The 27,103-nt window shown below is 34.8% G+C and overlaps 2 protein-coding genes across 2 annotated transcripts in view; one reads left to right on the forward strand and one right to left on the reverse strand.

The window, feature by feature from the left end:
• LOC149285905 (sodium-driven chloride bicarbonate exchanger-like) overlaps positions 1-5,948 on the forward strand; it is a 47,481-nt gene extending 41,533 nt beyond the window's left edge. Inside the window, exons 23-25 of the mRNA XM_089494700.1 lie at positions 626-693; positions 1,445-1,561; positions 5,882-5,948. Coding sequence (XP_089350826.1) covers positions 626-693; positions 1,445-1,561; positions 5,882-5,948 — 252 coding nt within the window. The remainder of the gene's footprint in view (positions 1-625; positions 694-1,444; positions 1,562-5,881) is intronic.
• A 5,217-nt stretch (positions 5,949-11,165) lies between these two features.
• LOC149285906 (dipeptidyl peptidase 4-like) overlaps positions 11,166-27,103 on the reverse strand; it is a 30,954-nt gene continuing 15,016 nt past the window's right edge. The window contains exons 5-27 of the mRNA XM_089494643.1: positions 26,542-26,636; positions 26,369-26,440; positions 25,919-25,971; positions 22,582-22,651; positions 21,905-22,025; positions 21,366-21,526; positions 20,299-20,402; positions 19,004-19,139; positions 18,433-18,471; positions 18,111-18,215; positions 17,252-17,319; positions 16,634-16,681; positions 15,905-16,029; positions 15,201-15,248; positions 14,796-14,894; positions 14,487-14,556; positions 14,003-14,197; positions 13,574-13,628; positions 13,364-13,463; positions 13,019-13,083; positions 12,350-12,422; positions 11,843-11,916; positions 11,166-11,264 (exon numbers count right to left, since the gene is read on the reverse strand). Coding sequence (XP_089350769.1) covers positions 11,166-11,264; positions 11,843-11,916; positions 12,350-12,422; positions 13,019-13,083; positions 13,364-13,463; positions 13,574-13,628; positions 14,003-14,197; positions 14,487-14,556; positions 14,796-14,894; positions 15,201-15,248; positions 15,905-16,029; positions 16,634-16,681; positions 17,252-17,319; positions 18,111-18,215; positions 18,433-18,471; positions 19,004-19,139; positions 20,299-20,402; positions 21,366-21,526; positions 21,905-22,025; positions 22,582-22,651; positions 25,919-25,971; positions 26,369-26,440; positions 26,542-26,636 — 2,075 coding nt within the window. The remainder of the gene's footprint in view (positions 11,265-11,842; positions 11,917-12,349; positions 12,423-13,018; positions 13,084-13,363; positions 13,464-13,573; positions 13,629-14,002; positions 14,198-14,486; positions 14,557-14,795; positions 14,895-15,200; positions 15,249-15,904; positions 16,030-16,633; positions 16,682-17,251; positions 17,320-18,110; positions 18,216-18,432; positions 18,472-19,003; positions 19,140-20,298; positions 20,403-21,365; positions 21,527-21,904; positions 22,026-22,581; positions 22,652-25,918; positions 25,972-26,368; positions 26,441-26,541; positions 26,637-27,103) is intronic.

Below are 27,103 nucleotides of genomic sequence, written 5' to 3' on the forward strand. Positions count from 1 at the left end.
ATTTCCTAAAAAACTACATTTGATTTAGTCAGCTTGCATGACCTCACCTGAAACTCATATAATATACAGCCGTGGGCACTTGCAAACTGTGCATTATTTTGCAAATGCTGGAATGCAAGATCTGTCAAGTGAATAGAAACAATTCCCAAAAGATATTCTCAATTCCCAAAAGATATTCCCAATTCCCAAAAGATATTCTATAGATTGTGAAGTTACTCTAATATTCCTAAAAATTCACTTAGAATTTAAGATGTAGCTAACGATTTTCCAAATCTTAAATTTTACATAAAATAAGTAATGTATCTGTACCAGAAACCCACCTTATGTATATACCATGGGAGCAGCCATCTTACTGCCTGTTCTCTGCATCTGCATGATAGTTCATTCACAATAATTTATGTCTCCTACAGAACAGGACATCAATCAGATAATGTACGTTCTGGTATATTGGGACGCAAATCTATCTTTCACAGAAGTAAACTTTAAATTTAATGTCTCCAAACCAATTCAACCATTGGTGAACAAAAATAACAGGCTAAACATAGCTTTAATAAATGAATTATACTAAAAACAGTGATGATGCCCAGACTCATGTAACACACAATATTTTGTTATGTCTGTCTAGGAAGAACAAAGCATGTTAGTGTTAGAGGATGAAGGAACAGTCCAGTTACCAATGGAAGAGAACTGCAGGTAATATGGAAATGTATTAATACGGCCTTTGTCTTCACTATGCAATAAACCTTAGTCTGAAAATGACCGACTGTATTTTTATATTCTGCAGCAAAATCACATAATCTCCTTTTTAATTAAAATTTTTAGTGTTGATAGCCATGCTATTAGATCTAAAATTGTTTGATTTAATTTTTGACATTAAAAAATATTGTTACCTATATTTTATATGGTTTTTCCAAGATATTTTGAATGCAGGTTTTCTGCATTGTCCATGGTATATTAATTAGGTTACTTTAGATGGTTAGGTGTGAAACCAAAATAGACAAGCAAGAGGAGTTTCTTGTTGTTCAGAGGAGTACGAATTTAATAAGAAAGGTAAAATGTGGAGCAGAGAGAGAAAATTTCAACTTTTATGAGAAAGAGATGTTAAATTAGACTGGAGTGGAAAAATAGGTGGGTAAAAAAACAGTTTAATATTGAGCCTGTATGTAAAAAACCTTCAAGGGCTGTGTTGCACCCCAATCTGCCCAAAAGTGCCTATACAACTTCTTAGAATCCTAAAAGCCTAAATTTTGACCACCTGCCCTTTTGTAATTCTCTCTTTTCATTGTAATTGGTCCAAAGGCCCTTTTAAAATTCTTGCTTTAATGATGCTTACTGATTTTCCAATCATGTATATACTGGAGCCAAATGGCATCTTCTGGCAAGTCGAATAGAACAGAAACATTATTCATTTTTTTTTTTGCATTATTGTGTTAATTCTGTCTAGAGAGGATCCATCAGTAATAAACATTTCTGATGAAATGGCAAAAACTTCTGTGTGGAAGACTCTGCTTATAACCTCAGAAAATTCAAAGAATAAGGAACCACCCTGTTCTTCTAAAAGGTTTTAAATTTTCTTTTAGTAATTTGTCCTTATTTTGTATAATTTTGAAAACTACATGTTATGTATTAGTTTAAAACTATTTTGTGGTGTTTCTGTGACACACATGAAGAGCAGTAACTGAATCATTGATGGTCATAACAATATGATCTTTATATTCTTTACCTAGCCAATGAAGGTCCTACTTACCTAGACGTAAGAGGACTTAGAAGGTCACCATGTTACTATAGGGTCTTTGCGGGGAAAAAACGCTAGGATACCATTGAACATTAAGGGGTTTAATGGAACGGAATAGCCAAATTGTCTCAAGAGGCTCATTTAACATGTCCATCTGAATGGGCCTTGGGCTGGTCTGGACTTTATTTTCTTCACACATACATTCTATAATCAGTAATATGATGTAGAATACATGATATTTGTTATACTTATAATAATTAACCCAACAATGTTGACTATAACATTTATATCAAAATGATCACTGATCCGCCTTTCTGGGTTAAAAAAATGATTTAAACACCGTTAAGAGTTTTGTCATGGTTTTTTGGGGCCTTATATGCAGATTTATGTTTTCTTGATATTTAACACTTTAAACACCAATTGGGGTTTGTGCCATTCAGTACAATGGAATACCCTTTTTTTGCCCTTGCTGGCCCTCAAAGCATTTAGTTATCTCCATGTTTCACTGTAACCAAAGACTATGCTTTGATGTGAATATTATGTTGGTAGCTGTTGTATCATACCGATCAGTAGATGTATAGAAGTAGATTATGCAAACTGCAAATTTAAAAGATGTAAATCAAGTCTCAGAATAAAGTGAACCACTATTTTTATTAAATGTTTTTTTTGTCTACTTTATAATTACCTTAGATTCTCTTGAGATTTTTGGTAATTAACTAAATATTGCCACTATAAGAAGAAGTTATTCTTTAGGATTATACAATGATGAAGTTAAAGAATTGAAATTATGATATTGTATGGAGTCCAAGGTAGTCAGACTGAAAATGAGAATCCATAATATTTCACTCACCTGATTCTCACCTTACACTAGAGCCATTGTCTGGTTACTGCGGTCTAGAAAGATACATCATGTTTCTTTTTATTTGCACATTTTAAATAAAAAAAATTGCCAAAACTATTCACATTCACAAGTGACCATATTGAGGGAAGAAATTATTATATTATAGATCTATTAAAACATTATTGCTTTCAATTAAACCAGTGTCATAATGACACATATGGAAATTTGTGGAAGCTTTAAAAACACATGTGGCCAGGTTCCAGAAAAACACTGTGAAACAGATAAAAATATACACAATAAATTCAGAAAACTATAGGAAGAGATATACATTTACCATAATATATAATATATACTGTGTATATATATATATATATATATATATATATATATATATATATATATATATATATATATAAACAACCATACAAAGGTTTGGGTAACTAAGCTATTTTCATGGAAAACAAAGACATTTCAAAACTTGGATTAGCGAAAACAGCATGCCATTGGAACACAGGAGTGATGGGAGTGATAAAGGCCATTGGAACACAGGAGTGATGGGAGTGATAAAGGGCCATTGGAACACAGGAGTGATGGGAGTGATAAACCTATTAAGACATTCCATTAAAAATCAGCTGTTTCCAGCTACAATAATTATTCACAAAATGAATGCCTGTGCTGTATTTCTGATCTATTTGATATTTTTTTAGTGGGAACATTTGCTTTTCTTTCAAAAACAAGGAAATATATATCATCATCCACACTATCAATCAAGACATTTACTATTATTTTTACTACATTCTAACCAGGCTATAACTCAATGTATTGTCTTTTTGGAACATCAGTTTGGAGATATTTCGGAGAGGGGATATTTTGGACAGTGAGCTATGTTTGGATCTAGCGCCATAGCTCATAGTAAACCCTATAGGCATGTGCACACACACACACACTATAAGGGATGAGGCTACAGTGTTTGTTCTTTCTGAGTTAAATAGTCCTCCATTGCATGCAAACTTTAATCATACATAATTAATAATAAAAAAAAACTGATTCTACTGTACTTAATTGTTTCGTGTCACATTTTTATCGTAAGCTCCCCTTCCTAATCACTGTAGGAGCTGATTCCCAAAAGGTAAGATCCTAGCAATGCAAAGTATCCTTGATTGCGTTCTACATGGTGCTGCTATACTAATTACATCATTGCTAAGATTTGAGATGCATGGCTGAGCTGTGCTTACAGGAGGCTCGTCCTCTATTAATGATCTTATGTCCCTTTTTTTTGGGAAAACAAAACTAAAGAACAAATTGTAGCACAATATTTCATCCAAAGTTTCAAAGCATTATTTCTGTACTAAACTGTTATATAGAGCACTGATAGTTCTGTACGTACTCTTAATTTTGGAAAACAGTTTCATAAAAGGAAAAATGTTTATTTTTCACTAGGAAACTTTTTTCTTGTTATATATATATAAATATAATAATATATATATATATATATATTATTATTATTATTATTATTATATATTTTCAAAGTTTGTTATCCCAAAAAAATGCATGCATTTTTTATGTTGCATGATAATAATAAAATTATTCAGCAGTTGAAGATTTTGTAGTGTTACAGAGTTAACACTGATCTAAAATAATTCTTTCCTATAATTAAATCTTTCTGCGAATCTAATTCTTTCTGCGGATATGTGACAAAGCAAAAATGTTCCATCTTTACTGTGACATGATTGTCATTGGACAAAGTCAAGGTGTTTGTGGGCTAAAAATGGCATCTAGCTAAGATCCTGTCTAACTAACCAAGTTTTAGTTGGGCACTTGATGTTTTAGCTAATTAGAATTTAAACCATAGTTGCTGACTGAGAAAAAGATTAAAAATAATAATCAGAGAAGCAGAGAGAAAGGAAGTAAGTGAGAGAACCAGAGGGTGAGAGAGGGAGAGGAAGAGGAGAGGATAAAAGAGGAAGAGGAGAGGGTGAGGGATATAATGAGTGTGTGTTTGTATACATATGTATATATGTGTAAATTAGTGTGTGTCTGAGCTTATAGTGTTAGATAATATGTATATTACTGTAAATGTATGGTGTTACAGTGAGTGTGTGCATATACTGTGTGCATATATTGCTAGCATGTGTTTTAGTGTATGGTGGTAAGCGTGATTGTGTGTGTTTTGTGTCACCTAATGGAAGAGGGGAGGGGGAGAGAAATGGAGAGAAAGAGAGAGTGTGTATATATGTAGAGTAAGAGTGTGTAAGAGTGTGTGCCAGTGTTCACTGTTAGAATATATAGCAAATTACCAAGCACCTTATATATAACTTTTAATGTGATACAGTTGTAATGTTTAAGGGTTGAACCTAGAGTTATCTGTCCTCTGGCAACCTGCAGAGCATTAGGAAGCTGGGGGAGAATTTATTTCAGTTAAAGAACCATAAGTGTTGAATAATGTTCTTTACAGCATGGGTATGTCATGCTATGTTAACGGACAGTTTTAGTGCATCAATCTGAATAACTGTTTTAGTGGAGGCGTTACAACTATTCTGGGCAATATTCTAAGTGTAACCTTAGGAATTAATACAATGTTCCTGCTGGAATTATCTTTGAAATATTTTCTTCTCGACCAAAGCATCTGTTAGTAAAAAGTGAAATTTTGGTCTTATTGGTGTTATTGTGGAAATGTCATAGTTCTGCCCCTTTTCAGAGAAACTCCCATGGCAACACTGTGTTGTGGAAACTGCAGTTGTTTGATTTCTGATGTCAGAATGCATGTAATGCTTCTTTTTCCGAACTGAAACTCTGAGTGTGTTTTGACGCAAACATCATGATGCAAGTGAGGCTATTGGCCATGGAAAGACTACGGGAAAACAAGGTTTGCTCTGAGCTAGGCAAAATCAGCCATTTTTAAATATTGGTGGAAGGTTTTATCCATCTCTAGTGGGTGGAATCTCTCCATTCAAACTTGCGGCTCTATTTATTACGCACTGATAAACTGAAAATAAATAACATTGCGTCTGTTGTGCTTGGAAAATCAGTTTAAAACATGAAGTGATCTTAACACCAGCTTTCCGTAGAGCAAATTGTCTTCGTTGTGTGCTAATCTCTTTTGTTTGCATGGTTGCTGTCATACTGCTTGTCTTTATAACACCAAAAATTCTTTACTTTTAGCAATCATCTTGCTTGTTTTTAGATTTTTTGTCTCATCGCATGGGAAATGTCTCTATTAATGAAGCTGTGCATGATGTGTTAGAAAGTGTCAAAAATTTTACAATTCTGTTTTAGTAATAGTTATTTTTCTTGTTTATTCCTAGTTTCGAAAGCAAGGAAGACAAGACAACTTCCTCAGGGAAAAGTATCGACAGGGAGACGTGTCTTTGACTTGCTCTTCAACCTATTTTTTTTTTAAAAGAAGACTACTCGTGGTGATCTAAGTCTGTTAACTTTACTATAAATTGTCACATTTATTAGCAGTGCAATACATAACAGACGCATTAGCTCCTTTGCTGTCAGAAGAACGAGCAATAAAGCCTGTCTGATGGTGAGGGAATTATATAGCTGTAGCTTTTCTTTTTTAGCATAATGTTATTTTGCATATGCTTTGTTTGGGTCGCTTCACTAGTATTGTTACTGTCCATATCATACAGTTCTTCTGTTCATGTGATACATACTGGGTAAGACTGTATAGACCGATGACCAGTGATAACATTTATTGAGAAGGGTTAGCTGGTGTGGCACGAGGGGTTCCATTGAGAACCTGAACCAGCAATATTTATTTTTTTTTGGTAGCGATAGTATTTCTAAGCAAGGATGTGCCGTTTCTTCTATGGACTGTCAATCCCATCACATTCAGTTATCCACAGGCTGAATATTTTTGGAGTTGTGATGGTCACATGGTTAGAGCGCCATTTGTAACCCATTCAACCCCCTCAATATGGATATATCAAAATATCCACATTCAAATAATGTATAATTTTAATTTTCCTATGATCTATTTAATAACATAAAATGTTACTTGTTTGTTTTATAAGAATAATACTGAAAAAAGGAGAAAAAAAAACATTTGATACAGAGAAGATAATGAAATGAAAATATTCATGTTTTGTGATTTGTTTCATCCTTAAAGAGAAGTCCTCAACATTTGTAAATAGCGTATATATAAAACATGCCATACAATTTCTACTATAATGACCAAATATGATAATATTCTGAGCATATGCAACTAAAGGACAGGTTTGTGTACTACACTATGTAATGGAGTTAACTGATAGAGTAACAATAGAAACTTCTTCAGGATCCATGGATACTATTTTAACTCACTTTGACCCTAAATCCCATTGATTCAGTGATATCCATTGTCAGTAACTCAAACAAACATGGAGTATCAGGGAGAAAAATATAACCCACCATAACCATTGGTCTATTATATTCTTTTCTCTTTTATATCCCCTGAATATATGTTAAACTTCCAATGACTTAAGTCTAATTCGAGTCTTTGCCATTTACATGCATGCACAATCGCTTCCCTTGATTGCATGTTTGTTTCAGAAAATGGAGAATGGTGGACAATCTCTAAATAATAAAATGTGGGTATTTTCACTCCCTTAATATAATGACTCAAGTTTTGGGCTTTTAATACCTCTCCCCTAGTTTTGTCAAATGTTGGTAATGTATCAAATTATACTGATGGAAAGTTTTAAAGTGATTTTACCCCCCCCCCAAAAAAAGACACTGTAGCTTATAAAGGATGACTGTTTGTAATCACTTAAAGGGAAATTACATTACCGTCCCTTTAACAAAGGCAAATATATTATTATACCTGCTAAGGTTGCTTTAAATTGCTAATGGGAAATGGAGATGTAAATAGTTGTATATTATGAAATACATTATATCTTTGATTATAACATCAGAACATGCTCTATGACATGAAAGTTTATAGCCAACATTCCAAGAACACTCTTAAAACAAAAGTCCAAGCTTAAAGATAGATAGATATTAAGAACGGGGATTGGATCTCAGATTTAAAATGAAAAATAAGTGTGATCTATGTAGTCCCTTTGTCCTCAAGATTTGAATTAATCATATGGATGTGTTACATGTTTTCCCTTTTGATTCCAAATTAGCATTAAACCCACCCAGTGTGTAAACATACCTTAAAAGGGAATCTATCATAACATTTATATGTATCTTTCAATCTACATTAAATTTGACAAGTGCATCTCTCCCAACATTTCAGAGGGACATTTTTTATTTAGGGGGTATGGTTAGAGCCATGGTCAGGTTGCAAGACAGTATTTTGACTTCTGTTATGGACAATACAAAAAGTGGCTACCTAGCTAAAATATATATTTGTTCTAAAAATGCTTTCTGATGCCATTGAATGTGTCTCTGTCACTAGAGAACTGTGATACAGTATTACATTTTCTAAACTGGAAAGAAGGCCTTTAGATCCTAGACCATGTATGTAGAAGTTGGTCTGGTAGCTTGCAGGATTCCAATAGAAGCCTTAACATGGAACATGGGACATAAAAAGGGGCTTCTTGCTTGGGGCGCTGTTTGGTCTAGGACCAGTCCTGACTGAAAACATATAATGTTACACATGGCGTCTAATTTTTTGCCTTGCTATCAAAATAATAGACTTTCTATGATTAGCACATAAAGAAACATTATATTATGTTTCAATGGGTAAACCTGTTACAAATGTGACCCTTGAGGAAGGCAGTAGAACACCCCTACACTACAAGCAATGCAAGGTTATGAACCTTTTATGATTGAACCTTAAAGTGTTATCTCACAGCAGTAAAGAAGACATTGCCATCTGGCAAACTTTGCAAATCCCTTATCGCACATCTCACTTTCCTTTACTGGATACAAGCGGCCGCACACCGTATATATGTCAGTTATTGCATATGTAATGTATTGGTTGCTGGGCGTAAAATTCTAGGGTCGATTTTATTTCTAGTCTGGCCTTCTTTTCTGCTGCCAATTCACACTTACTCTTGAGTGGAACATAACTCGATTAGTCTCAATTTGACTGCCGCACCGCTGAGTTGATGTTAGCTGAAACAAATTAGTAACTCTAGGATTAAGTTCCCCTCAAGTGAAGTAGATCTTGAATTTTAAATAAAATAGAGGTAAACGAAGCTCCCTATTAACTAAGGGGCAGGTGATTGCTCCCTTTCCCACAGGGCCACATTTACTTGATTTACAGCATTGTCCTAGGCCAGGGCAGCTCCACCAGCTGCTTCCCTATACTACCATCCCTACAGCTGAGCGCCAGGATATGATGTCATATTAAGGCGCTTCACACCCCTTTAAGTAGCCCATTCAGCTTTGGTGCTACTGGGAACCTAATTGCCTAAAAGAGCGATTGGCTCATTGCTATCAGCAATAGCGGCATAGGGGGTGTCACTGTACCCCCTCTTGCCAGCCAGCCCCCACCATCTGGTTAATAGTTGGTCTTAGAAACCTCTGCTTTGCAATTAAACTTTTTTCTTTAAATATATTGGAGTCATGAGGTATCAATTATGGCCTTCAGATAGGGGCAAATGAGTTTAACTCAACTTTTTACTCAAATTAACGTCGCTATAACTCAAAAAGTCACCTGCGCTTGCATCACCTCGCAGGCAACTTGTATATCAATGAATAGGAATACGCAAGTTGCTTTGTGAGGCATGATAACCTGACCTTTACTAAAACAATCCCCTTTTGGTTTTAAATAATTTTAGTGGGGTTTCCTCACCAATGTACGATATCAGCACAAATAATGGCGTGTTTAATCAAACTGAGTGCAGTTACAAAAGGAAACATTCAGCAACAGATTGTTCATCTCAGAGTAAACACTAAACCTGAATAGCATGCTTTTTTTAACACATTTTGGCCCACCTGCCATTCACAAAACAGTTTTTAAGTAAACAATTCTAGAATCACAAAAAAAAACTAAAGTTGAGCCAATTTTGTGTATATTAAGTATTATCTCTTTACGAGGTATGTTACACAGTATGGAAATAAGTGCATTTAAATATAGAAACTCCAGCAAAAGGTTTTTTAAATACTTTTATTATGTGTTATCTCAATATGCACATTTTACTTTATTTATTGTTAAACAACAAAAAGGTACGTCCTTCAAAAATAACCTGATGTTTAATACCGCTATTCCCCGTAACAGTTTTAACAGTGTACTTATTGTGTGCAAATGCTTCTTCCGTGGTGATCAGTCCAGCACTGAAATTGTTAAACATAAAAAAAATACCTGTACTGTTATGTGCTCATTGAAACCCTATACAATGCGTCAAGGAGTCCGCCTTTAACTGTTCGTTTTATAGAGATGCAAATCCATACTGGTAACGTAACTCACATATGTATCCTCATTAAATGTTTATTTTGTATATAATGTTGGTTTTAAGGCATTTTTAGTTCATCCCAACATTTTTTTAATTCATTCCAACAAACCGAAGGAAAAAAAATACACAAACAAGCTCGCAATTCACTTATTATTTTGGATTTGGATTTTTGTTTCATATTTGTGGCCAAGATCATACAATTTTAGATGTTATTATGGATGTGTTTGTGTTGTTTGTTTTTTGCATAGACTGTCTTTTCACACTATTGTCATGTGAAAATAAAGATTTACTATAACTGTATTTTGTGTCCTCAAATAATGTGACACATTGCATCAACCATGACATGTAGTCAAAATTGTGGATGTCTTCATTATTAAATTCTCAGTGTATGCATGCTAGTAAAAAAATGGTTTCTGCTTGGGTAACCTCATATAATAAACAGAAAAATTAGGAACAATTTGCAAAAAGCTCTACAAATAATCTATTTGGTATCCTAAAAATGCTTTACTCCGGATAGTTATGTGCTTAATGTCAATAAGCAATGTCAATAAGTAAAGGAAAGCGCCAGAAAAAAAAATTAAATCAGAAACAAGATATTTAAATTTTAATTGCTTTGTTTAAATTAGCAACCAAATCAAGCTTTAGAAAATATGTAAACATTTGTTGATAAATAGAAAGTAGTATACAAGGGTATAATGCTTTATAAAAATAATTATGGATATTTAGACGCTATTATTTCATGTGCCAGTTTTTACTTGTACTAAGTAAAACAACCGAAAATATTTTTCATTGAATAAAAAATAAACCTCCTCTCGGGTAGAGGTTTGTACGAGAGGGAGGCAGAACTAGCCCCCAGTAGACATAATGGAGAGCAAGCACCACTCATCACACCTAGAGAAGGCTACCCAAAGCCCCAGCAATCAGTGATGAGTCTTGGGGCCAAGCTCAAAGAGTTCCATGGTATGAGGTAACAAATTACTAAAATTAAAAAGATAGTCTTAATGATTAAGGCAATTACGCATAATATGACATCAAGAGGATCAAGTCTTCAGGATTATTCAAACCCCTTGGTTCCACCCGTCATGCTAGACTGTTACCAGCTGAAAGTCTGTTCACTTGTTCTTGTGCAACTAACTATCAAAAATGTGCACAGAGTACAGTCTGGTTAATTGGATCTTCTTGTTGTGATGATATTTGGTTCCTGTGTTTCTTTAAAACATGGATTGCTAATTCATAGAGGATGGTCCATATCCTTCTACTGTAGATTAAAACATTGCTTCAGAAAATGGCTCATGTGGGTGTATATATGGCGATTTGCAAGACCTCCAATTCCATGATCTTTATCTGTGTACCACTGAAAAAAAGATAAACAACAACAACAACCTCAACAAAACATACAATTTACAGAAATACAAAAGGTATATCAACTAATGACAAAACACATTGGCTACCAAATTGGATCTATGAATTCAGGAGAATTTTACAGCTTGAGTGCCATCAAACTTATTACCACCCGCAATGAGTCAAAATCCACAGCCAGGGTCTCTGGCATTTGTGTATCTGAGGTATTCAACTCAAAAATATATGGAATCAACAACTCATTAGAGAGTAGCGTACAAATACTAACCATTTACTTGATTGATATTGTTAATAAGGCTTATAAAATGTTAAGTTTTGATATATTAATTATGAAATAATCAATACAAGTGATTATCAATAAACCTCTAATATATAAAGAACTGTTCAAGGACAAGCTTGATACTTAGGTCCTATTTACTGGTAACAGTTTACCCTGTCCGTTAGTCAACATTTTTAATTTGTCGGTTGGCGAATCTGCTGATTTCAGCATATCTAAAGAAATGTCTTCATGTTCATGCAGATAGATTAGTTATTAGGTACTATGGTTATGCAGATTAAAAAAGAAAACCTCACCATTGTTTCAAAGTCCACCTGTGCATCCACTAGAGCTTTTGAGATCTGAGCTGCTTGTTGGAAATGGACATTATCTAAAGACAAAAGGGCAAAAAAAAATGTTCAGGGGATCCTCCACTCATTGAGGCTTCTTTCCACGGAAATGACTTCTCTGAATGTCTACTGAGCGTAAACATGACATGACATACCTTGCCATATAATATGAACAAGCCAATTTATTATATTATGTGTATATAATATATGTGATATGACTTTTCCCGTTATCATCTATTTAAAAATATTATTTAGCTAAAAAAACATATTTACGTTTTATCAGTTGATCGTCTCTTACCCAGATTGAAAACAATTACGTAAAATCATATTTTTATCAGTACACAAATTTGAGGTCAATAAGCAATTTGATATCGGTCATTTTATATAACATTTGACCTCGGGGGCTTGTGTTTTGTCACTTTTAATCTCAGAAACGTGTCACTGATAGGGCCAGGCTAATTAGCTGATGCTCACCATCTGCCGTGCCGTGTATAAGCATGTAGTCGACATCCTTAAAGTTCTTTGCTCTGGACATCACAGTTGAGCTCTGCAAAGGAAAAAAAAATGATTTAAAATCAAAGTACAAATTGGCCTTTAAACTTTTCAGAATACAAAATGTTCATGGATGAGCTTCAGAGGGTTCCATCATAATGAGTTATGTTTTGAATGTTTTGGGTAGTTCTGTGAATGCAGAATATATTTGCTTCGAACAGAACCTTAAATTGAAAGGTAGAGACATTCTACATTCCTTTAACGGACATCAATAAAAAAAAAAACTGTGTTGAAGTCACTCATTGAGATTATAAAATGCCCTTGAAAACCTGTATGGAATAAAGTGATATAATATTATGACAGCCATGTGATACTCCTATAGAACGTATGACTGTATAATGCTTAAGTGTCCTTTGTGAGTGATCTGTGTCCCTGGGGTGTTGGTGTTTGAGTTCAAAGATTTTTGGTTGAAATAACTAAATTTAAACAGGCTGAAGGTGACTCCACCACTTTAGAGTTTATTCAAAATACTTATGGTTTATTATTTTGGGTCACAGTATTAACCAAGAATTAGATACATTTGTGGTCATCATCTCACATAATAGTGTCCTTTTTTACAATATTAAGGTAGAAGCAGATCCATTTTCTTACCTCATAGTTTTTAAGGTTATCTTCTTGTGTTGGAAGACCCATATATCTCTCTGTATAAATAGAGTCTGGTTTGGATAGGATAGACAATAGAATTTAGTTCTGGGAAGGAGTTTGTTAAAATTTTACACCGGTTCTTAAGTACATTATTTTTCTAATTATAATTTGAAATTAAAATAGAGGACATATGAAAAAGTAAAGTGTAGAGTAAGGTTTAATACTCTAATGGCTTTCTTCAATTACTATTATTACATACCGTCTAACATTCCCTGTTAGGTGGCTATTTATTAATTATTGTTGAAACTGATTTTTATTCTATTAGATTTTTACAAAAATAAGGTTTCATACCATAATACTGCCAGCTTGATACTGGAGCAACAGCAATTCCACATTTAAACAGCCCACTACCGCTGCCGAGCACCATGGAGGTTACGTACCCCCCATAGGACTGAAAAGAAATACAAAAAGTAACTTAGATGTGAGGCTCAGAAATGTATGCTGTAATATTTTGTTTGCTAGATAGCTTTACGCACAGAGGATCTATAGAAATATACTCACCCATCCCCAAATTGCAACTCTTTTTTCATCGATAAAGCCAAGACTTATAAAGTGCCTAAAATAATAATACATAGATCTGTTACTAACTATTCAACATGATTACATTTTAACATTTCCATGCACACTTTATATTGATCCTACCTAAGCTAGTCAATAGTACCCCACGTTAACGCATTGCAGGTTAAATTATTGAAGAAAAGATGACTTTTGGCTTATAAAATGGCTCCAGTCCTTCTATGACAAGAATAAATTGTCTAGTTTCTGAAATCTACTTGAATTTCCTTTTAGTAAAGACTAATATTTGTGGGCTACCAGCTGTCCTCAAAATCCTTTAATTGGCAAATTGGCTTTTTTAACTTTTAATTTGACTTAATGTTTGAAGCAGGAGTACGTAACGGTTCAGAAAATTACTAACATTTTTCTTCTCACCTGACTGCAGCAATTTGATCGTCAACTTCTACCGTCCCCAGCCTGTGATTTAATTGATGCATAATTTTATCCCCTTGATATCCACTCCCTCGGCCATCAAAACTGGCCACAATGATTTTTTCCGTGCTGGCAAGATATGTAGCCCAGTTCAGTCGAAAATACTGATCTACCCTCTGACTGCATGGTCCTGCATATCTGAAAATAAATATAAAATATGTGATAATATATAAATACATTATTTTCTATATGGAAATTTTGTATTGCGCTATATCATTGACACATTTTTCTGCATAGCTTATATAAAATATCAAATCATACAATGAGAAACATTTTACACATTTCAAGATAAAGTTCACTATATGAGTCTAATAAGAAAAAGAATACATATGGAATGGAATTCAGATTCATAATATCCAGGCAATTTAAAGGGGTATGAGTTTATAATGACTAAAATCTCTTCAGTTCAGAATTCTGTATCACTTACACATCAATCAGCAATGGGTACTTCTTGGATTTATCAAAATGTGGTGGTAAGATCATCTGATACCACAAATCTAAAACCAAAGGCAGAAAGACAGGGATGTCAAGGAATAATTGCGAATAAGGCTAATTGCTTTTAATGATTCATGTCAGAAGTCGGTTGGCAAAGTGGTCAAGTGGAGCATGTGTTAGTGTTTTGTTCAACATATTTCCCTAATAACAATAACATTAAGAGGATCCTTTTTGTGATCATCAGTAAACTTTCTATCTCTGCAGTCGCTTTTTGTTAATGTTCAACGAAGAGTAGACTTACCGAAACCATGCAGCGCAAAAGAATGATTTTCTTTAGTAGGCATCTGAACATCATCCAACAGGAGCTGTAAGACCTGGTTGTCTTCTAGAATATGTATGGCTTAAAATGGAAGCACGTAGAAACAAATTAGGTATTAATGACTAAATAGAATATTGTCTGTTTGATGGACTATTTATTTGATTGGCCTGTGATAATGTTATGGCCATAGTAAGTCACATCCGTGAGAATGTAAAATACATCTCACAGGTTTTTGACCATCATTTGGAACCCACTGAAGGAGTACATGAAAGACCTCCTGTTACTCATTATAATGCAGTAGGAAACCACAAGAACAAAAGAGGCATGAAGACTACTGATGATTCCATTGTGAACATATGCACAAAACTTTAGAGGTTTTGAAGTTACCTTTGTCATCGCTGCCGTTGTGCAAAGTATAAATGGGTATTCCTGGACCTGTTAGCAAAAAAATACGCATATAAAAGGGTTGAAATCAGATAACAAATTATTTCCCATTTCGTGGACTTAGGAACAAAAATAGGCTCCATTAAATAAAATATTAGAACGTTCCCTAAAGACTATTCTATATAAAATATAACTATTTTCTAATGGGTTCCTAGATCTAAGGATAAAGATGTTAAACGATTATAGTATTTTTCTTTGAAACAATGCCAGGATACATATTTGATTCCTTGGTTTATCTAATGTTGCTCACTTAAAGGTGCTGTTCCACCTACTCTGTTGATTTTAACGTTGTAAGAGCACACCATATAATTTTGTCTCATTCATAATTCTGGTGGGAAATGTGTCATGTGACACTGCTAAGTTATTGTCTTAAGAACTAAAAAAGCATCTGAAGAGTTTCTTCTTTTATGTGATTCTTTCAATGGAAAGATTCTCTAAGCTATAAGGACAGTTAGTTTTTTGAGCAAACGTAACCCCACTCTTTTTATTTTATTTGAAATCATAAAATAATGATGCACGCGCTAGTTCTGCTCTTTCACCTTATTCTTTTTGATTAATATCAGAAATGTATATTTGTGGGCTTATTGAGGCTCCTTCTACTGGCAAGGCAAGTTACTGAGCCCCGGGCTCCATAGGTTGAGACTTACCACTGCAGGTCAATGAGTAATACATTGAATTGTGGCTAAAGTATGCAGAATATCGTTGGCACCTCTCTGGACGTAGTTGGCAGGTGACACATTCCGGTTTATTGTCAGTAGAACCCAGTTTTATCCTAAGAAAGATGTTTTTTCATGAGACATGTAGGCACCGACTTCTGGCTCTTGATATTAATAACGTCATTATGAGAAACATGGTAACTGTTTCTATATTATCTGGGAAGAGCAACAGGGTTCTCTGGAGATTGAGTCAGTTTGTCATACTTGTGGGATCACTTTAGAACACATTTTCAGAGTTCCCATTCTCATTTCTATTTCTTGATGAAATTATTACATATTCCGCCTCCTATAGGGAACAAGAGATGGAGAGTTCCAGGATCCAGTCCTGGTAAGTTCTCATGGAAGGCTACATCCTTTGCCAGAGCCCTAGACTTTAATCCAGTGACCCAGGAGTTATTTGTCAAATGTAGCCTCCGGGTCAATCCCACAAAGCTACCAAGAATCTTCGTGCATGGAAAAGGCGTTAAATCAGACCAAAAAAACAATATCTTTCTGCCTAGTGGTCAGTCTGTCATTAGTAGAAAAGGCAACATTTACTTCAATAAATGAAAAATAATATAAATTGAGTCTTTCAATTTTCAAATATTAACAGTAAAAGTATTCATTAATATGTACAGACTGTAAGGTTAATATCGAGGTTTATGGCAGTGAAAATCTTACTTGTAAAGTTGTCTTCTTCCTGGGAATCCTTCATTACTAATATAGTACCTATCATAACATGTAAGGAAAATACTGTTACATTTGAACACATTTTCTATTTACTTTTATCACAACATATTATTGGAAATATTATTGGAAAAAAGTACATTTTGGGTGAAAGTTATATGTGTATTAAGAAATTTATAAATCTGAATAAACTTTTTATCCTTTGCACACACATTTTGATGGGTTTTGGGAAGCCAAACCAAGTAATGTAAGGTTAGTAGATATAAAATCTGTATTTTTATCCCAAGAAAGACGAACAATTCTAATAGTTGTTATAGCTTCAATTACAAAAAAACAAGACAAATATGAATTTCAGACTCTATACAAAAGCATGACTTCTTGGAGTGACAAAAGTCCATATTCTGATTAAATTGTTGATCTGAGAACACACTATAAATGTTTGTGTACCCCCTACAAAAGGGAACATTACTACTGATCATTAGGGGCATTGAGAAGAATCAGCTCATGTATCTAATCTCAAAGAACACAAACATATTTACCTTAAATCACACAACACAAACATTAAGTAAAATGTGTTCCATGTAATACATTTTTAAAGTGCTTTGAACTCACAGATAGTTGCTGGCTAATGTGGTGATGGTGGTAACTTCAAAATTTCCTGTGGTTATCGGAACTGGATTCTGCAGAAATAAGTGATAAATGTGGATTATTAGTAAATGGTGTTTAGTGGAAGAGAAAACATATTAGGGTGTTTGACTGGTAACTTTTATGATCTTATTTGCACCGGTGAATTGTGTCCCATAGCTACTGTATTAGTGTCACCCTAGACATTACCAAGGAGAGCACCGTCAAACCTTCCAACACAACCAACCTTCTGCAAAAGAAAAAAAAAAGATGCCTCCTGCCCCTGCCCTCTCCTCCCTGGTGATATTAGAGGGATCAGAGATCTTTGCCCTCCAAACTTGTACCAGCAAAGACACAAGTGCATCCGGTTTTAGGATGATGGAGTACGGGTGTCTTCTCATGTGCAGGATCTACTAATATATAAAGCCACATCCTATGACTTATGATCCATAGAAAACGTGCTGTTCACATTCAGCGTTCATACTGGGTCGTCAGCCTCCCCCGTGCACTGCTACTCAGGGGGCAGTAACGAGGGAAGTCTCTGATCCCTAACCAATTCCTTTACTGACAAAGCCCCCACAACACACTGTACCCCTATGGCAAGTTCTTAAAGCAGAGCGCTTGGCTTGACATCATAACACATCATTCAGTAGTAAGGATGGATGATGTGGAAGGGGCTCCATAAATGCATCTCTGCTCGAGCTAATGCATTCTGTAGAGGTGCATATCAGGGGCCACAATGGTATCAAAACTACAAAGTACAGTTGCTTTGACTGTGAGCTTAATACCTGTATGAGTAATGGCCTACCTACAAAATGCACTTTATGAAGCTGCAAAGACCCCTTACCTGGGTTCCATTAAAGAAATGAATATGCTTGTAGCCATCTGCATTGCTGACAATCTTATAATAGGTATTGTGGTCTGATGCGAAGACTGGATTGCTTGGTTGAAACTAAAATTAAAAGAACACTTATAGAACATACTCAAAATGTATTATTCTTAATGTATCATAGTAAGATGCATCTAGTTAATGACTATATTTTAACACACCAATGCAATAATGTACATATATATATATATATATATATATATATATATATATATATATATATATATATATATATATGTGTATAAAATTGACTTTCAATATAAGTAATTCAAGGACTTACATCTCCAATCCATCCAGTGGTACTTTCTTCACGGACTGGCTGTATAATGTAGAAAGGAGAATTATGGAATAGCACAATACACATCATTATGTAAATGAATGTAGTAGTGAATGCAAACGTTATTATTTTTATTTACGTATCTTAAGGCAGGAGGAGTTTACATAAACTCTTTAGAATGTTAGAGGGACACTTGAGCGGTATGTACTAAATATACCACTCTGTAAAAAAATTATCAAGTGGTATAGTGTCATTTGATTCCCAGGGCCTGAATTCTTATATGTTAGACTGCTGCTTACAGATCCCAGGAGGCACTGAGATTGAGCTTTCTTCAGTTTTAAAATATGAAGCACACTTTCAATTACATCACATTTTACTTGTATGCATAACACATAGCATTCAGTTTATGTCTGACCCCAGGGTATGGGTGTTTTCACTAGTATTTGCACCATTTGAGTATATCTGTCATTCTACAATATAGATCATCCACAGTGCAAAAACATACACATTCATCGGTTTGTGCGTAAAATAAATAGTTTGATATAAACAAAACACCCATAAAAAGAATACATACCTGTAGGCATGTCCAACTATGTGCCCCTTCATTCACATCACATAGACTGAGTAATGAAACATTTTGGATCCTTCTAAGCCACTGAATTACAATTCTTTGGTCTGTTACCCAAGCCAAACTGCTTATGTAATGATCCCTGGGATAAAAGAAAAAAAAACATTTACTGTACAAATTGGAGGAAACGGTCTGAGTGGAAACATGTAATATATCAAGTCGAATGCTGTATTTAGCTTAAATCCCAAAACTCAGCGCGCTCACTACACTTTCCACATATCAATCAATGCTGTTTTTAGAATATGGGTTGTAGTAACTCTTCAAAACACTAGAGGGCACACCATGCCCAGATTTCTAACACCATAGCAAATTGCACACTTGTTCTACTTTGCTTCCTATACACATTCTCATTCATTTTGCACCATGGCATGCACATAGCTATTTTTAAAACATCATCATAAATCACCCCAGAAATATTTGTTAGAGAAAAAGTACTTATAGTCTATATTCCTAATGATTAAAAAACTTTTAACTCACCCCTGAAATGTGGAAAATGGTGCTCTCCACAAAAAAGCTAACAAGATATGTGTGGCTCTTGACACAATTATATGTGTATATAAGTGGCATGAGCTCTTACAAACCATTTATTCCAGAAGTGCAGAAGAGTAGGGTACATAAACTGGTCAAATCAGATAAGATACTGGATAGGCACTGGTGTATTCTGTCATGTAATTTAAGGGGCAATCTGGTTCACTTGTGCACCTCTAGATTAATGGTCAGGTTGGGGTGATCTCTGAATCTCTTGTAACCAGGTAATTTGCATTATTGCGGTCTATATCTAGCTGATACAGCCTCTGCAGTCTCTTCTCCTTACGTACGTTGTGTTTGCTTTTTAGTGGAACACTGGAATGCAATATTATATCCTAGTGTTCAGTACCAAGGCAAGGACGTATGGTACCAAGATCTTGCTGTGAGTAGTCCTGGTGATTTGGCCTGGACAGGGTAAGGTAGTCAGGATTTAAAATATGTTTATCACTATGATCTCAAGTTAACCCCAAGACCAGGTCAGCTCCAAAGACCCCAACCTATCCCAACAAACCTGTCCCAGAAATGAACAGGATTATTACCCCTGTGTGACCTTGCTAGGATCAATACTGGAGGTGATTCCCGCTAGTCTATTGAAGAACACTTGACTAGTTAAAAGAGTTGCTAGTAAGGAAATATATCGGTGTCATTGGTTTTATTATACTAGGTTTACTCACTACAGGTAAATATAAAATGATAGTTAGAAAATTCCTTACACATTTTTTATTTCGTCTGGTGCAACAATTTCCGTGTGAGTAATATTTACGAGAGGCTCGGTATTCACAGTAAACACTTTCACAGTAGGGTTTTTAGTTCCAGCCTAGGAGTGAAACACATTATTATTACACGTATCTTACAAGAATGAAGCCTCTGGAACAAGCGCAGCTTAGTGGAAGGGGCCCTGACAGTGCTAGGAGGTGGGTCTAGGGGGTTTTGTTTTCATTTTATTGGCTTGCCAGGTGAGGGGCTGGGTTAGATAAATAGGTGGTAGCCATTTTGTGATCTCATTTTATAATCAGTTTTCCAGACCTGTTGTTGTCCCTCCCTATTTATGGTTTTGGGGGGGGGTTCCTGTTTTGTCACAGCGGCGGGGTGGAGAGGCAAGTTTGGAGAGTTTGAATGGGGGTTTTCGTGGTAAAAGTTGCTTGTTATGTTTTGTAGGTTTTGAGCTGGTCTGTGGCTCAGAACCTGGGGCTGTAGGGGGTATCTGGGTATACCCCTATTAAGGAGTATGGCAAAGTAAATTATTGGCACTTTATTGTTATGTTTTTGGTTATTGTTAAATTATGTGCATATGTATAGAATTGCTTGCGTGTATCGTGTTGGATAGTATGTGTATATGTAAGCATATGGTGCTTGTGTGAGTGTGCGTGTGTATTAGCATGTGGTGTTAGCATGTGTGAGCCTATGATGTTAGGGTATGTAAGTCAATGTATGGTGTTAGAGTGCGTAAGTGTACGCTGACGTATGGTGTTAGCATGGGTGACTAGACTAACCCTAGTCTCACCCCTAATACCAAATAGTCCCCACTGATGAAGCCCACCAACGGCTGGAATATATGTTTAGGGTTATTAGTGCCCTTGTGCTGACTGCACAAGTAGCTGTTCTCAGTTGAGTTGTTCTGATATTTTTTGGTATGTCTTAACTCAAATCTATCTTAGTGTTCCATGGAGTAGGATGCTAAGATGGAACTTATAATAAAGTGCAATGTTAGGAAATCCTTTTATCCGTAATCTGAAACAGACATCATATTATAACATAAAAGTATTTTTTGTTCACATACCTTAGGATATGGAATGTGAATGGTCTTTGGATACTGCTCTGATTCCTCGCCATAAAATGTGTATTCTATTATTGGCACTTCGGTATCATTAAATTGAACATATGACAAATATTTAGCATTCGGTGACCACCACAAAGCATAATTGCTTGAAAACATTTCCTCTGATAATGAAAAAGAAAAATGGGAAGAAACGTAGTCAGCAGGAATTTTGAAGACTTTAAATATAAAGCATTAGAAATAAAGGGCTGCTTCCAATTAAAATTATCTGCTAAGAATAAACCTCAATTTATTGCATTTTCAACAAAATAAAGATTATGTAAAAAAGAAGAAAAACAAATATATATACACAAAGTTCTGTACTTTTTGGTTCATTTGTATATTGCTTGTTTTGTTTAATTGGTAATTTCATAAATATCTCTAGGCACAAAAAGTTTGAATGCAGTTATAATAGTAGAACAGCATATTCATTATGTTTATTTAGGCACAATCACTTCTAATAAATCACTTCTAATAAAAGATGAACTTATTTTAAGCTTTACCTTCATACACCCAATCTGGTATTCCATTTAAGATTTTATTTACTTCTCCATCCGAGGTAATGTCCACAGCTGGCTCCTCTGGCGTTTCTTTCACATGAATGTTATTTCCCTGGACAAATGCCTAAAAGTATAATAATAATAATAAAAACTGAATTTCAGTCCATTAAAATAAATAAAGCAAAAAAAATGATTAAAAATGTATTTATTTAATAATTTATAGTAGTATAAAATTAAGAAAAATCTGTGTTGACTAAAAAAAGGAAAAAAGTATCTACCATTTCATTATCAGAGAAAAAACAGCCATTCCTTGGAATAGTGCTTACTTAAAGACAATTAATTAAAATAAATCCAACAAAAAAGTACTTGGGATTTTGGTGTTGGACAGGGCTTCGAATGTCTCCCCAGGATCCACATATGGTGGGAAGACTCCAGAATAGCTATTGCTGCAATACCTGCTTTTTTATTTTTGGTACAGGAACCTATTATCTAGTGTCTATATAATCTTTTGCCATTATTGCATGTCTTTCTATTGTGTCATAAAGACTTACATATGTTTGCCTGTTTAGATTAAACATAAGATTTCCTGCATGCGGAAATAATCACTGAGCGATATGTCATATATTGATGCATTAGTATATAAACTAGTACTTTAACTGTGTACAGTTGGATTATCTTACCAGTTTATGGCCAACAGGAGACCAGGTTATGTATTGAACTTTGTCAGGAAGCTGCATTGTTACAAACTTACTAAAAAGAAAAAAAATGTAATCATAGATTTAAAACAATAAAAACACAAAACAATATGATCTGCTATTAAAATAACCTTAAAATGCAGAGTGAATCGGGACAATAGAAATGATGCACCAACAAAGCAGACTTATTTAAAAAGAGATATTTTTTGAAGTACTCCAGTTTATTAGTAGTATGTAATAACCATTCATTTAACAGTTTATTGCTGTCTATAACACTCAACATATCGTAAGTTTTATGGAAAAATGTGGTCATAAAAAACGAAAAGACGTATTGTAGGGAATGTCTCAATAGATGCAGTAAGTAGCACATTAGTGGTTATTTTCCAGCTATATTTTCCAATGCACTTTTCCATTTATCACGTTGATTACATATGGATAGTTTTTTTTTTTTGCATATGCAAGGAAAAATATAGAATTTATAATCCAATCACAAATTGCAAATACAAAAAAAAATTCTTAGGCAGAACAGTTTCTAATGATTTTTATACTAAAGAGTATGATTTTTTTTTTACGTATGATTAATCCATCATGCACAAGGAATTCTGTGGCAAAGAACATAAAGTATATGCAGTTTATGAAGCAATCTAATGGATAAAGGACACCTGTAAATGATGTAAAACTATGAATCACAGCCATGTTATTAATGTCCTTAGTTAATATATCACGTTATATTTTGCCTACTGATTCTGCAGGTTTTGCTCCCATCTCACCAAACGCCAAGTCATATGAGGACATAATATTTGCTTTAGAACACATGAGCGTTCTGGTTACTCACCCACTTCCTACTTGGATCAGTTCATGATCCTCCAAAGTTCCTCCCAGTTTTATCCAACACTTTTATGTTAACTCCCTTCTGCCTTATTATGAATCGATCACCACACCCTGCCCATTTTGATTAAAAATATGTACAGATGACTGTCCCCTCAAACGCAGTTTAGTAATTATGAAAGACAGGGTATAGCTTAGATCTGGATATGCTGGTGGAACTGGGTTTTGGTACAAAAATGTGTGAATAAAAGACAATTTGACTGTTTAAATGGCCAGACTAGAGGGTCAACTGGTTCTCCTCAAAGGTCTACATATATTTAAGTTTCTAACAGTGTAGCAGTCAAATTTCCAACTACATAAAGCGGCTGCCAAGAGTTTACTAAACATGTAGTTCTAGGTACAAAGTGGGCTACCAATGGTCTATTTTCTGAGCCATGTATACAAGCTGGTCATAAGATGGTGACATATGTTTGCTCTGCGGTATTAATTGTGGTTCCTTACACTACTCTGGTTGTAAATTTCTCCTTCCTGATACACATAATTGACAACAGTGGTAAGATATACCTTGTGACTATTTCCAAATTAGAAGCAGATTGATCCTTCTTGCATCATCTGTTTTTCCTTATATTTCTTTTTTCCAACAACAGCTAGTGAAGCGCATGTGACTCAAATGACACATCTTCAATAGCAAAGTCTCTTAGAATTCTGAAATTTAGTCTTTGGGCTTAAACGCTATAAGATTCCAACTATGTCTCTCTAATCTAAAACATTGAACTTATTCTTGAGCAGGATTTCCAGGGTTTACAAACAGTAGCTACAGTAGCAAGAAAAACATAAATGAACCCTTTGGAATTACCTAGTTTTCTGCTTTTCATAAAATAAGAGCTGATCTAGAGCCAAGTCACAAGTATACATAGACAAACAAAATATGCTTAAGCTAATAACACACAAACAGATAATATTTCATGTCTTTGTTGAACACACTAATTTAACATTCACAGTGCTGGTGGAAAAAGTGAACCACTGGATTTAGTAACTGGACAAACCTCCTTTGGCAGCAGTAACCTTTTGCCGTGCACAACGTTCAGGACAAGTTTTAGTCCATTATTTCTTACAGAGCTGCTTAAGCTCAGTCATATTCTTATGACGTCTGGCGTGAACGTCTCTCTTGAGGTCATTCCACAGCATCCATAATGGGTAACGTTCCGGGCAATTCCAAAAAGATTTTCTTTTAAGGCATTCTGTAGTAGATTTACGTCGCTGTTTAGGGTCATTGTCCTGCTGCATCACCCAGTAATTTGCGGGCGGCCGTCTTTTTCGTTGTCCCCCTCAATGATGGGAAGCTGTTCAGGCTCCAAAGCAGCACAGCAGTCCCAAATCATGAAGTTCCCTTCACCGCTGGGATGATGTTTTCGTGTTGGTATGCAGTGGCCTTTTTTGTTCCATACATCTTGCTATGTATTCTTCCCAAACAATTCAACCTTAGTTTCATCAGTCCAAAAAACATATGTTAACCAGTTCAAATGATTTCTTTAATCATTTAGCAGTTACTCAAGGCTTCTTTGTTACCTCATTGAGCATTCTACCCTGTACCCTTGGAATCATCTGGGTTGAGAGCCCACTTCTAGGGAGAGGAGCCACAATACTAAATTGTCTCCATTTCTAAACAGTATGTCTTAACTGTGAAATGATAAATATGTTTGCTTTATGCAAATCAACAGTTCTTAATTGTAGGTTTTCTGAGATTAGTTTTTTTGTGAAGCGTGGTTGTGATGCTTCTTGTGAATAGGTAACTCAAAATGTTTAACTCCTGACTCTAATTAGCTTTTGTTGAAGTGAGATGAAGGGGTTCACATACTTTTTACAACCCACACTTTGAATGTTTAAATGATGTATTCAATATGGACAAGAACAATACAATATTTTTTGTGTTATTAGTTAAAACAGATTGATGATGAGGATCATATATTTTAAGACAAACCTAAACATAAGTGCTGATCATTCTAAAGGGTTCAATTATGTTTTATTGCCATGGTAATTTTATTGTATTTTCTTTTATTCTAGTTTAGACGTTAATCGATACTCTTCGCTCAGGTACTTTACGTATACAAAACAGAATACTAATTCCCATATGAATTCTCTAGAACAGTCTTTTTCAGTGTGGTAATAGCACATATACTTACAACCCTATAAGTTGCGCTTACAGGGGAGGGTGGATAACTTTATTAAGGGGTTTACATATATGGAAAAGAGTAACTAATGGGGAATTAATTTCAAGAGAATTGCAGTTTTGCAGTTTTTCCACTAGATACATAAAGCCCCTGCTTCTCTTAACACCCCGATGAAATAGTAAAACAGGTAATCAGTGGCAGCCCAGGGGTCTCTTTCCCTCCCCCGACAGCATCCCCCTCACAATAAAGGTATAACACGTTAATGCATCCTTGCCATTTTATTTAAAGTAAAAATTATAAGAAGAAATAAAAAAAAAACATACCTTTCTACAATGTTATATATGTGGTAAGATGCTGTGTATGAATGTCTCCATACCTGTAAAACACAGCTATTATTTAAACAGCATAAAATTATTATTAGACATTATTTTTTTTATAATACTACTAGTGTTTTCCAGTCTAATGGTAACTAATACTAGCTCCTACTAGTATTGGCCTTCTCATTGTGTGCTTACTAACAAGTGTTAATAGGCTTGCTATAAAAATACATTCTATATAAAGATTTATCTTCTATTCATTGTCTGAGTGGCAGACACCGATCACACAATTCTTCCTCTGCTTACAGGGATCTGCTGAAGGTAAGGTTTTTTGGGTAAAGGCGAGTCACCACGTATGAGATATTTGGTTGGCCTCTTCAGCCTAGTTTGCCAACTATGTAGCTTAAATATTACACACTATCTCAAATATTGAGGATTAAATATATGTTTTATTACCTTTTCATAATTATACTGAAGTAGCGCATATTTCCTATCTGGAGACAGTAAGTAGAACGATCCATTGTTATTCTGTAAAAAAAAATATAGTATAAATAAAATAATTTGTTTCAGTATTTCTTTTAATATACTCCCAGTATACAAATTAGGAATATTACAAATATTTAACATACTATTGTAGTGTTTGAGAGGATTTCGCTTGTTTCTTGGGTATCAACGTTAGATATGTGCAGGTTATTTTCTTTTGTCCGAAACAGATACTCATTATCTAGAAAAAGACAGAAGATCACTGTTATAATATTGTACAAAACTCCACTGCATTTTCCATAAAGTAGGTGAGGGAAAGGTGGAAGGAAAGGGGAGTACCATATCCCATCCATAAACATATGTAAGCTTTACATTTTTTTATAATTTTTCCATTTCCGCTAGACTTGCGCATTAGTTTTCGGACAAATAAAGAAAAAATGAATGCAACATTGGACGAACAAAACCAAAAACGAATCTGTGCAATACGAAAATCTTCGTTCATTCGACGGAGGAGGAGAATCTCGCCATATTTCCTACACTAAGAGGAGGGACAATGAGTGAGCTGATCTTCATTTGTCCAATCAGCTCACAGCTGTCACACTTGTAATGAAAGGAGCCTATATAAGAGCAGAGCAGGCCGGGGATCCGTTCATTTCACTGTGACTTCTTTATGTGACACTGCTGTGCTGCATCTGAGCATTTTACAAA

The sequence above is a fragment of the Sceloporus occidentalis genome, unplaced genomic scaffold (genome assembly GCF_023333645.1).
Source record: "Sceloporus occidentalis isolate IW3139 unplaced genomic scaffold, rSceOcc1.0.p SCAF_74, whole genome shotgun sequence".
Lineage (NCBI taxonomy): Eukaryota > Metazoa > Chordata > Lepidosauria > Squamata > Phrynosomatidae > Sceloporus > Sceloporus occidentalis.